This window comes from Propithecus coquereli, unplaced genomic scaffold (assembly GCF_000956105.1).
Source record: "Propithecus coquereli isolate 6110/MARCELLA unplaced genomic scaffold, Pcoq_1.0 Scaffold114, whole genome shotgun sequence".
In the NCBI taxonomy this organism is placed as follows: Eukaryota; Metazoa; Chordata; class Mammalia; order Primates; family Indriidae; genus Propithecus; species Propithecus coquereli.
In genome coordinates this window covers 4023595-4035580 of record NW_012135414.1, presented here as the reverse complement: position 1 = coordinate 4035580, position 11986 = coordinate 4023595, and the positions used below count along the sequence as shown (strand labels likewise).

Here is an 11986-nt window from a genome sequence, read left to right as displayed (position 1 = left end):
GAGCCCAGGAGTTTGAGGTTGCTGTAAGCTAGGATGACGCCACGGCACTCTAGCCCAGGCAACACAGTGAGACTCTGTCTCAAAAAAAAAAAAAAAGAATATTCTTATACTTGCTTTGCTGTACATTTCTGTTGTATATAAACTTAGGAATAGAATTGCTGATTAATAGGATTTATATATGTTCGACTTTAGAAGATTCTACCAAACAGCATCCAAAGTGGTTGTACCAAATTGCACTCCCACGAGCATTCCCATTGCTACACATTTTTGTCAGCACTTGAGATTGTCAGTCTTTTTAATTTTAGCCATTATTGTGGATATGTAGCAGGTTATTAAGCTTTTAATTTATATTTTCCTGATGATTTACAAGATTGAACACCTCTCACATTTATTGGCCATTTGATATCCTCGTTTGTGAAGTGCCTATTCAGGTCTTTTGCTTATTTTTTAATTATGTTGTCTCTTTTTCATGTTGACTAATAGGAGTTCTTTGTGTAGTCTGGATATGAGTCCTTTGTTGGTTTTATACATTGTGAGCATTTTATTGAACTCTGTACCTTCAGTTTTTATTCTCTTGATGATGTGTTTTGGTAAACAGAAGTTTCTAATGTTAATTTTTTGCAGTTTATGTGTCTTTTCCTTAATGAGTGCTTTTTATGTCCTGTTTCAGAAAAATTCATCTATCCTAAGGTCATGTTGATATTCTACTGTTACTATCTAGAAGCGTTACTATTTTACCTTCCACATTTAGATCTCTAGTTGACCTGGAATGATTTTTTAAAATATGGTATAAGGAGAGTTTGTAATTCAGGTTTTTTTCCCCATATGAATATTCATTTGACCAGTACCAAGATTGTCCTTTACGCAGCACTCTGCAGTGCCACCCTTGTCATAAGTCAAGTATTTCTATATATGTGAGTCTATTTCTGAGCTTATTGTGTTCCATTGCACTAGTATCACAGTGCCTTAATTATTGTACCTTTATAACAAGTCTTAATATCTGGTAGTATATCTCCTCAAACATGGTTCTTCAAGATTGTCTTGACTATTCTTGGCCCTTTGTATTTCCACTTAAATTTTAGAATTAGTTTGCTAATATCTATCCAAGAAATCTGCTGGGATTTTGATTGAGTTGGTATTTAATTTATAGATCAATGTGGGGAGATTTGGCATCTTTATAATATTGCGTTTTCTAATCCATGAGCAAAGTGTATCCTTCCATTTCGTGTCTTCTTTGATTTCTCTTAATGATACTTTATAGTTTTCTGTACATAGATTTTGTACATCTTTCAATAGATTTGTTCCTTGTGCTTTGATGTTTTTGATACTGTTATAAATGGTATTTTTTCTTGTATTACTTTTAAAATTTTATTTTCTAATTGCTTGTTGCTGGTATTTAGAAATACAATTGATGTTTATTGATCTGTTTAGCAACATTACTAAATTCACTTATTTCTAGTAGTTTATCTGTTGATTCTTTTGGATTTTGCATGTATACAATCATGTCTTCTAATAATAGTTTTATTTCTTTCCAATTCTTTCGTTTCTTTGTCTTACCTTATTGCACTGGCTAGGGCCTTAAGTACATTGTTCAACGGAAGGTTGTAATAATAGATATCCTGATTAATCCTTTATTTCATAAGGAAAACTTTAAATATTTCACCATTAAGTTACTTATGGCAAACATATTTAATTTGCTGTAAGTTATTCTTTATCAGATTAAGGGACATTTATTTAGTAACTGGCAAACTTTCTGATTCCAACAAAGATTAATTAAAAGAAATAGCCCTGTAAAATGTTAATAGGTGGAGAATTTAGAAGGGTATTTAAAAGTTCCTTGTAATATTCTTATAACTTATCTTTGAAATTTTTGTAAGAGAAAAAGTTAAACAGAAACAGACAAATGCAGACAAAGTATAGCCCTATTTTACCTTGAAGCTTGACATTCAACAGTTTTAACAGTATCTCTTTAAGTATCTAAATATGTAGAAGGTAATATGATGACTAATAGTGCTGCCACACTTCCCTTGGCTTAACCCTTATGGTAACTTTCTAGTAAGTACTGTAAGTACTGGGCAAAACCCCCGCCCTTTAGGAACCATCAGTCACAGTGTTAGTGTTCTCAGCCACAAAATGTGAGTTAGGAGTCCTGGGTATTCAGAAACTCCGTAGTGAATACACAGAAGGCCTCTAAAACATGGAAATGCACTTTGTGTAGTTGAGAAGCAGTATTGTATACCAGCTAGAGCCAGAGCTCTAGAGTCAGATTGCCTGGATTTGAATCCTAACTTCACAAAACACTTAGCTATGAGACCTTGAGCAAGTCACATATTCCTTTTTAGCCTTAGTTTTCTAAAAAATCTGGAAGTGGTGACAATAATAGTATTTCCTTTCCAGAGTTGTTGTGAGGGTTCATACGTTAAAACTGGTATATGTAAAGGTCTTCGCATGAGCCTGACACATAAGTAGATACTCAGTAAATGTTAGTCAGTGATTAGAACTGGCTTCTATTTTCTAAAGTCTTTTTAATTTCTCTTCAATCTTAGCGATGACATAATGATCCTCACTATTTAAAGATTCTTTCTTAATACATACTGATCTAAGAAAAAAAAGAAATGGGCCAGGCATGGTGGCTCATGCCTGTAATCCCAGCACTTCAGGAGGCCAAGGCAGGAGGATCACTTGAGGCCAGGAGTTCAGGACCACCTGAGCAATATAATAAGACCCCACTTGAGCCCAAGAGTTCAAGGTTGCAGTGATCTGTGATCCAGCCACTGCACTCCAGCCTGGCTGACAGAGAGAGACTCTGTCTCAAAAAAAAAAAAAAAAAAAAAAGGCAAATTTTAAAAAGAAAACATCATCTAAAGTTTTATATATATACACACATTACATAAATCAAGAACTAGCAGGTCAAATTCAGCCCACAGACAGGTTTCATTGATGTTTAAATTTGAATTGGTGGCCAACTAATCCAATCATCAAAAGATCTCCCCCTAAAAATTGTCTTAAAAATTTGAAAAGTAAGCCTCTCCTGAAAAATTGGAAAATCTAGCAATATGAAAAGATTCTTATGGACATTAAGCTTGCAAGTGATGCCCGTCACAGCGTAGATTAAAATTGTACTAAGTGCTAAGCTGAATTCTATTTAAAAAAAAAATAACTGGATGTTGGTGAGATGCCATGAGATTCAGATAAGCACAAAGTGGCATTTTTAGCGATCACTTAGGCCACATTGATCAAGAGTCTTATGTCCATTTCATGCAACCCCACAACCGGAAACATTTTCCAGGGAAATTATTTTAAAAGCTTCTTGCACAGATACATTAATTGTCATTTATAATATTAAGAAACTAGGAAATTGTTAAACCTAAATGTGGAATGTTTAAGTAAATTATGGGAAATACATAATTAGAAGATTATGAGCTATTAAAACAGTAAGTGTGCAGCCAGGCACAGTGGCTCATGCCTATAATCTCAACACTTTTGGGAGGCCATTGCAGGAGGATCGCTTGAGGCCAGGAGTTCAAGACCAGTCTGGGCAACATAGCAAGACCTCGTCTCTACAAAAAATTTTTTAAAAATTAGCTAAGCTTGGCAGCACATCCCTGTAGTCCTAGCTACTTAGTAGGCTAAGGCAGAAGGATCACTTGAGCCCAGGAGTTCAAGGTTGTAGTGAGCTACTATGATCACACCATTGCACTCCAGCCTAGGTGACAGAGCAAGACCCTGTCTCAAAAAAAAAAAACAGTATGAAAACCAAATAGTAATATGAGAACTGCTAATCATACAATGAAGAGGGGGAAACATACAGGTTTTTTTAATTTAATTTAAAAATTTTGGGTTGCTGTGAGCTAGACTGATGCCATGGCACTCTAGCCCGGGCGTGAGACTCTGTCTCAAAAAAAAATTATTTTTGATTTATTTTTTATTGACATATAAAAATTGTATGTATATTTATAGTGTACCGTATGATATTTTGAAAGCTATATAGAATAGCTAAGTCAATCTAATTAACATGCATTACCTTACATTCTTATTTTTGTGCGGTATAACACAGTTTGTTGTTTTTTTTTTTTTGAGACAGTCTCACTGTGTTACCCGGGCTAGAGTGCCATGGCATCAGCCTAGCTCACAGCAACCTCAAACTCCTGGGCTCAAGCAATCCTTCTGCCTCAGCCTTGCGAGTAGCTGGGACTACAGGCATGCGCCACCATGCCCGGCTAATTTTTTTCTATGTATTTTTAGTTGTCCGATTAATTTCTTTCTATTTTTAGTAGAGACGGGGTCTCGCTCTTGCTCAGGCTGGTCTCGAACTCCTGAGCTCAAACAATCCGCCTGCCTCGGCCTCCCAGAGTGCTAGGATTACAAGCGTGAGCCACCGCGCCCAGCCATAACAGAGTTTTATACATACTAATTGCAGCTATTTAAAATGATAGGCAAGCCAGGCATGTGGTGACACATGGCTGTAGTCCTAGCTACTCAGGAGGATGAGGAGGGAGGATCCCTTGAGCTTAGGAGTTTGAGTCCAGCCTGGGCAATATAATGAGACCCTGTCTCTAAAAAGAATTTTAAAATAAAAATAAATTTTAAAAATTATAGGGAAACTGTTTGGGGGATTTTAAATTAGTATAGCCACTATGGAAAATAGTATGGAGGTTCCTCAAAAAATTAAAATAGAAATACCATATAATCCAACAGTCCTACTACTGGGTATATAAGGGAATGAAAGCAGTATGTCAAAAAGATATCTGCACACCCATGTTCATTGCAGCACTATTTACAATAGCCAAGATATGGAATGAACTCAGGTGTCAATACAGATAAATGGGTAAAGAAAATGGGGTATATAGCAGAATACTATTCAGCCACAAAAAAGAATGAAATCATTTGCAGCAACATGGATAGAACTAGAGATCATTGTGTTAAGTGAAATAACCCAGGCACAGAAAGACAAATATCACATGTTCTCACTCATGTGGGAGCTAAAAAAGTTAATGTCATAAAGGTAGAGAATAGAATGATAGATACTAGGGGCTGGGAAGCGTGTGGGGGGGATGAAGAGAGGTAGGTTAATAGGTACAAACATATAGTTAGATAAAAGGCATAAATTCTGTTGTTCAATAGCAGAATAGAGTGTCTACAATTAACAACAATGTATTTTATGTTTCATACCACAGAGTACTAACCACTATACGATCACAGCTATATTTTATATTTCAAAGTAACTGGAAGAGAGGACTTGAATTGTTCCCAACATAAAGAAATGATAAATATTCAAAGTAATGGATACCTCAGATACCCTGACATGATCATTACACATTCTATGCATGTAACAAAATATCGCATGTACCCCATAAATGTGTAAAATAGTATGTATCAATAAAAAATTTTTTTAAAGAAAATAGGGTATATGTGTGTATATATGTGTGTGTATATGTATATACATATAAATACACACACACACAAACACACAGTGGAATAAACACTGTTTACCCACAAAAAAGAATGAAATTCTGTTATTTGCAACAACATGTATGGACCTGGAGAACCAACCAATCATGTTAAATGAAATAAGCCAGATGCAGAAAGACAAATACTGTATGATCAGAGATGGAGGAGCAGGGAGGGGAAGATGGGGAGAAGTTGGTGAGTGGATACAAAGTTAGATAGGAGGAATAAGTTCTGGTGTTGTATTGCGAAGTAGGGTGATGATGGTTAACAGCAAGGTGTATAGTATATTACAAAATTGCTAGGAGAGAGGATTCTGAATGTTCTCACTGCAAAGAAATGATAAATGTATGAGGTAATGGATGTTCCTAATACACTGATTTGGTCATTATACAACATATATATGTATTGAAACATCAAAACATCAAATTGTACCTTATAAACATTTACAATTAGAATGTGTCATAAAAACAAAAAATAAAATAAATATATTAAAATACAGTGCTTATGTTGTTAATGAAATTCATTTTTATTTTCCTTATTTTCTATGATGTGATATTAATTTTAATATTTATATGTCTATTTTATGTGCCTTATGTTTACATTAAGCCTCAGAGAAAGTCATTCCCATTGACCAACCATTCCCAGTGATCTCACACCCCCAGCCTTCTCTTCCCAAATAATCCCAGTCCCCAGTGTTCAGCCTATGGCTTGCTCAGACCTACATAGATCTGTTTTATTTTCCTCAACGAAGACAACACCACATCTTGACCCAAATTGTTATTCTTTCCTTAATAATCTGTTTTATTGAAATGAGATAAATAATGTATAAAGAATTTAGGGCCAGGCGCGGTGGCTCATGCCTGTAATCGTAGCACTCTGGGAGGCCGAGACGGGCGGATTGTTTGAGCTCAGGAGTTCGAGACCAGCCTGAGCAAGAGCGAGACCCGTCTGTATTAAAATTAGAAAGAAATTAATCGGACAACTAAAAATATATAAAAAAAATTAACCGGGCATGGTGGCTCATGCCTGTAGTCCCAGCTACTCGGGAGGCTGAGGCAGAAGGATCGCTTGAGCCCAGGAGTTTGAGATTGCTGTGAGCTAGGCTGACACCACAGCACTCTAGCCAGGGCAACAGAGCCAGACTCTGTCTCAAAAAAAAAAAAAAAAGAATTTAGGATGTGGTAATAATTCTATGTAACTATAAGATAGTTTCCCTCCCACTCCTTTCCTTTTATTTGCAGACTTCTCTTTCACTTGCAGGAGGTTAGCGGAGGCATTTCATATCAGTGATGATTCTGATCCTTTCAATATACGTTCTTCAGGATCAAAATTCAGTGATAGTTTGAAAGAAGATGCCAGGTATGTAACTTGTCACCTACTTTCTTACTTGAAGCTTATAAGAGTATTTGGTCTTTTAAGATACAGTAACTAGTGTGTATTCCTTCTGTGAATAAGCCAGTTCAAGTTTGTTTATCTGTTGTAAGATAGCCTTCTCTTGGTTTCTCTAAACTATCCCCTTGCAGAACTAAAGGTGAGGTGGGGATGGGGATGTGGTAAGAATTGAGCCTTCTTGTTTTATAAGTCTTTAGGCTGAACTAGACTGAACTGAAGTATCTCTGGGCTTCATTCCACCTCTGTCCACCCAGGTCTCACATTCCCATCGGTTCTCACTTGGAGCAGTAACAGCTCTTATTTTTCTCCTGTCTCCTGGCCCTCTGATGGCTATTTCTCCTTTTGTCTTCTCTTTTCTCGTATTTGTTTTCTCTTTTGTTCTTCCTTTGTTTCATCACAGTTGACCTTCTATTATCAGACAATTCATGACCTCTGCAGTTTTTCTGCCAACATTGTCCATTGTTTGCACTTTACAGGCAGAGGTTGGATGGAAGAGGTTCCCAGAAGGGCGGGAACAGATGAAATTAACTGTGGTGATTTTTCATTTCAGGAAGGACTTAAAGTTTGTCAGTGACATCGAGAAGGAAATGGAAACCCTTGTGGAGGCTGTGAATAAGGTTGAAGTCAAAACATCCCACTTGACATTTCTCTAAGGCTACCTTGATTAAAAAAAAAAAAAAATCGAGTTGCAGAAACACTGTCAGCCTAGAATAGTTGTAGGAAAAAGTCACTTCCTTGAGGATCCTTCTCTTTCCCAAAAGTCCATCCATGGAAGCCTCTCCAGTTCAATTATTGCAGAAAAAATATGCAATCAAATGTGAATAAAAACCCTGGCTAAATGCCTAGGAATGGGTAGAGAAACTGGGCAAGGGGGCTCACTAGTGACAGCTGAGTGACTACATGGGACACTTAGGAAGACACATGAAGCCCTCACATGTTTGAACAACTGTGATACAATAGGAGAGCACACGGGTTCTTTGTTATCCTAAAGGCAGGAAAGAAACCCTGGGGGAAGGATAAAAGTAGTATGACTGGAACTGAAGAGAGTGGGGTAGACTCCTTCAAGAGAGCAAGGCCCCTGTCCTGGAGGCGGCCATCGTTGTCAGGGAGAAAGCTTTAAGTGAAAAAGTCTTTAATTTAGTCAGAAGCTGTCAGTGCTATGTCAGCTTCCTCTTCAGTCAGTGGGGACTGGGAGTGAGGACCAGATGGCTGCTTGAGCTGCATATCTAAGGATGATGGTTTTCCTTCCCCTCTTCCCATTCCCTTCCTTTCCTCCCTTCTTTTATCACTTCCCAACAGAATACTGCCATGAAGGAAAATACGGAATGCGTTGTTCCTCTCCTAATTAAGAAACCTGAGCAAATGTATTTCTCTGTTTATGTGTCTGTATCTGCATGATTTTTAGAGTAGAACATACTTTCATAGGAAATGAAATTTTCTTACTTCATAAGTCTTCAATTTATTTAGTCATGTCTTGGGAATATCACTCACTCCCCAGCTATGGGACCTGTCAGAAGGAACAATTACGGTGTCAATCTGAGTTTCTTTGTCCCTCACCCTGTCCAGCTGCTACTGTTGTGGCTCAGAGTAGATGAAAGAAGTGCATCAGCTCCCATCTTCCCAAACTTCTCTGGGTTTGCCTGGCAGTTAATGAAATCCTGTGTGCTGTGGGCCTCTAAAATTCAGTCCCCTCTTACTGACACACACTATTCTTGTGGTGGTGAGGTTAGTTGTAAGCATTTTCTGCTTCAGGATGATCTCAATCAGTCGTCTTTTCCCTCAATACAGGGAAAGAATAGTAAGAAAAGCCACTGCTTCCCTCCCATGAACAGAGACCACCGCCGGATTATCCATGACCTGGCCCAAGCTTATGGCCTGGAGAGCGTGAGCTATGACAATGAACCGAAGCGCAATGTCGTGGTTACTGCCATCAGGTAGGTTGATCTTGCTGTTACAGGAGGAACTCCTCAGCAGGGCAAACTGGACCCAAGAAGTAGGGTCTATCAGTATTTGTTTCTCTTACTTCCAGTCTCCCTCTTAGAAGAATAGAGGAAAATCTGTTTCCCTGGGACTTGCAAGATGATCTAAAGGCCTGAGCCAGAGAGCAAAGCCCATGCCTCAGTCCATAGGGCAGACACACTCAAAGTGCACAAGCCTCACATCTGCCCAGATCCACAGCAGACGCTGGAGGCAGCATTTCTTCAGGCAGAAGGAACAGACCTGGGGGCCTGGGCAGGGCGCCTGCCCATCACATCTGTCCCTTCCCCTTTTGTCCCCTGATCCTTCCTCTGACCTCTCCCTGGCTCTCTCCTCCTGGCATGAGGGAAACAAAGAATGCTGGACTGTGATTTAAGGCATTCCCTGTGAACAGTGTTTTGCCATCAGAGTTAACTGAGGCAGTAATGGGAGCCAGGAGGGGACAGACAGGATCTAGGGTCACTGTCAGAACCTGAGGGAACAGGAAGAACTTCCCAGCGAAGAACACTCAAATGTGACATGGGAGGAAGCAGGCAACAGGCCCAGCAGAGGTGGGTGGAAGGGCCAAGGGTTAAATGCAGGTGACCACACCTGAGAGGAGACAGGTCATACCAGAGAGTGCTCTGTAGTGTCACAGACTGAGTTTCTAGCTGTCTGCCTATCTCCAAAAATGATTCTCATTTTTCAATGCTTGGTATTTTATCAGAGGGAAGTCCATTTGTCCTCCTACCACGCTGACAGTTGTGCTTGAAAGGGAAATGCAGACACGGCCTCCACCACCAATTCCTCATCACAGACATCAGATAGACAAGTAAGGATTCTTCAGCTGCTTTCCAAAGGGGCCTGTCTGTTCAGAGAAGCCAGCAGGGGCTGAACTGTCCTGGGCTGCACCAGCCATTGGTGGCCTCCTCAGGACTGGCCTTGGGATGCCATGTTCAAATATGTAAGGTTTGGTTGGGGTGTCATACATGTTTGTTTGAGCCAGAGGGGTCCTAAGTTTGATGTTTGTTTTACCAGATTCTAGTCCAGGGATAGCAGTCACTGGACATAATTTCCACAGTGTAGATGGTGACACTGGGCAGTAGATTCAGTCTGTCACACCAGATGGTTTAGGACTGGAGCACCACATGGTTAACAATAGTTACTCTGAAGATGGAAGTGGGTTTGGGGGTGACAGCTAGCAGTGAAGGGGGTGGGGGGAACTTTCATGTTTTGCTCTGTCTACGTCTATATGGTTTGAATAATTTTTACAACAAAAACATATTCATGATTTAAAGAGAAAAGAAAACCAATTGGCAAGGAGCAAATCTGCCTGATGTTTTCTCAGACGGGAGCAGGGAGGGAGCACTATCCCGCCTTCTCTTCCTCTCCCTTATTGGGAGGGGAGTCCAGATGCCCTACTGTGACCGAGACTGAAAGTTACTCTGAAGCCCAAAGGGATTCCTGCTCCTATTCTGACCTTCTACACAGAAGTCCTAGCAGTGCCTCCACTGTGCTTCCTGCACAAAATCTCTGGACTGGTGGTTAGGGTAGTTTACAAGGTCACCAGGAGGGTCATAGCAAATTGGTGTTCTGTGGGACTGGACAGGACAGCTAGATGTTGCCCATTGGACACAGCCTCAGCCAGGAGCATCTGGAGCTGTGTAGCTCCCCAGGACCAGCCCCTCTCCACCCGAAACCAGGTCACCTGGGTGCTAGTCAGCACAATCTGAATACCCACATGGGCAGAGGCTTTGGAAATGTGAGGGGTGTTCCGAGATACTGCCACAACTGTGTCATCCACTTAGACATAACCATGTGGAGTCTTTGGCCTGTTTATGCCATGCTGTCTCCCCTCCCCCGCTTGCTTGACTTATTCTTAGAGAGACTAGTTCTAATATAATGAACACCTGTGTGCCCATCACCAAATTTCAACAATTAGCAGCTCATGTTTGCCCCCCTATCTTATCAGAGCTTCACAAATGGTAAATCAGCTAATCCTTAACTTTCTGAAGACCTGCATCTGTTTCCTCCAAAGAAGAAAAGATCGATCATTCTTTGTTTGCTTTTCAGGAATCCTGGGAGCTGTAATTTTCAGAAAATAACCAAGGAGCCAATAATTGACTACTTTGATGTCCAGGACTGAGAAGATCAAGATACACTTAGATAAAAGAATGATTAGGTGTAGTGGAGACTGATCTGCCAGCAGATAAATCATGCTTGTTCCCCACTGCCTGGCAGAATCACAGCCTCACATACTGTCTTATACCGATACATCCAAAGCATGATTCTGTCAGAAATCCCCTTGTCTATTCCTACCTGTATAAAGCATTTCAGTATGGCCAGATCTCTGATTGTATGGTTCCGGGGTATTCAGTCATGTATTTGAAGAGGCTCCTCACACCATCACTGTGATTGCTCTGAGGGTTGGGGAATATTGGGCTTTATTTGGACAAACCAGAATTTTAGCCCCAAACCAGCTTTAGGGCACTTAGTCATAGCCTCAGTTGTCCTAGTTTTTCATTCTCCTAAAAATGTCTGAAACATCAGACAGACCTCTCTTTCTTTATACGAACTGATTGAAATCTTTGGAAAGACAGCGAATTTCTTAGTATAAAATACCAAACATTGAATTGGTATACCATATCTGGAATCACACATGTTGTCTTAAACCCAGCCATCTTATCTAAGTATTTTGCCAAAAACTCTCATAGGTCTGTGTAGCTGAACTTATTTTAGTGGTTCTCAATACTGGCAGTTCTCGACCTAGAGAGAAGGGCCAGGTTGATTTACAGAATTCCATTTCCTTAAGTTCCTGGCACTTGTCTCACCACTTCACTGAGCCTGTTCAGTGACAGTCAATTTGGCCACCCACCATGGTAAAGGACATAGAGCAAGCTCTTCTTCTGCCAGGCTCACACTGTGGCCTCTATGAACTGACCAGTATAGCCCTAACTGCTATGATAGAAAGAGTCTCACATGGACAACTGTCCTGTGTTGCTTTTTCCTAGGCCTTCAACAGCCATATTGGCTCTCCCTGTCTCTGAGCTCTGCACTTCTGTTTGAATATTCAAAGAAGTATGTGGACAGCCCAGGGCTTATGTCCAGCTGCCCACTGGAGGCATTCTTCAAACTCCTTTAAGGCAGGTGCGTTGATAGTTACATTAGTTTGACCTTCTGCATTGGC

General features: G+C 40.0%; 1 protein-coding gene across 3 annotated transcripts in view; it reads left to right on the top strand.

Annotated features, from left to right (window-relative positions):
- Positions 1 to 11146, top strand: part of NFX1 (nuclear transcription factor, X-box binding 1) — a 77434-nt gene extending 66288 nt beyond the window's left edge. For 2 of the 3 annotated variants that reach the window (XM_012656495.1, XM_012656487.1), the window contains exons 20-24: positions 6712 to 6810; positions 7394 to 7460; positions 8632 to 8777; positions 9527 to 9631; positions 10873 to 11146. In XM_012656495.1, coding sequence (XP_012511949.1) covers positions 6712 to 6810; positions 7394 to 7460; positions 8632 to 8777; positions 9527 to 9631; positions 10873 to 10945 — 490 coding nt within the window. In that variant the 3' untranslated portion in view covers positions 10946 to 11146. Of the gene's footprint in view, positions 1 to 6711; positions 6811 to 7393; positions 7497 to 8631; positions 8778 to 9526; positions 9632 to 10872 lie in introns of those variants that run through there. The other variant, XM_012656504.1, reaches the window with a different exon arrangement.
- The last annotated feature ends 840 nt before the right edge of the window (positions 11147 to 11986 follow it).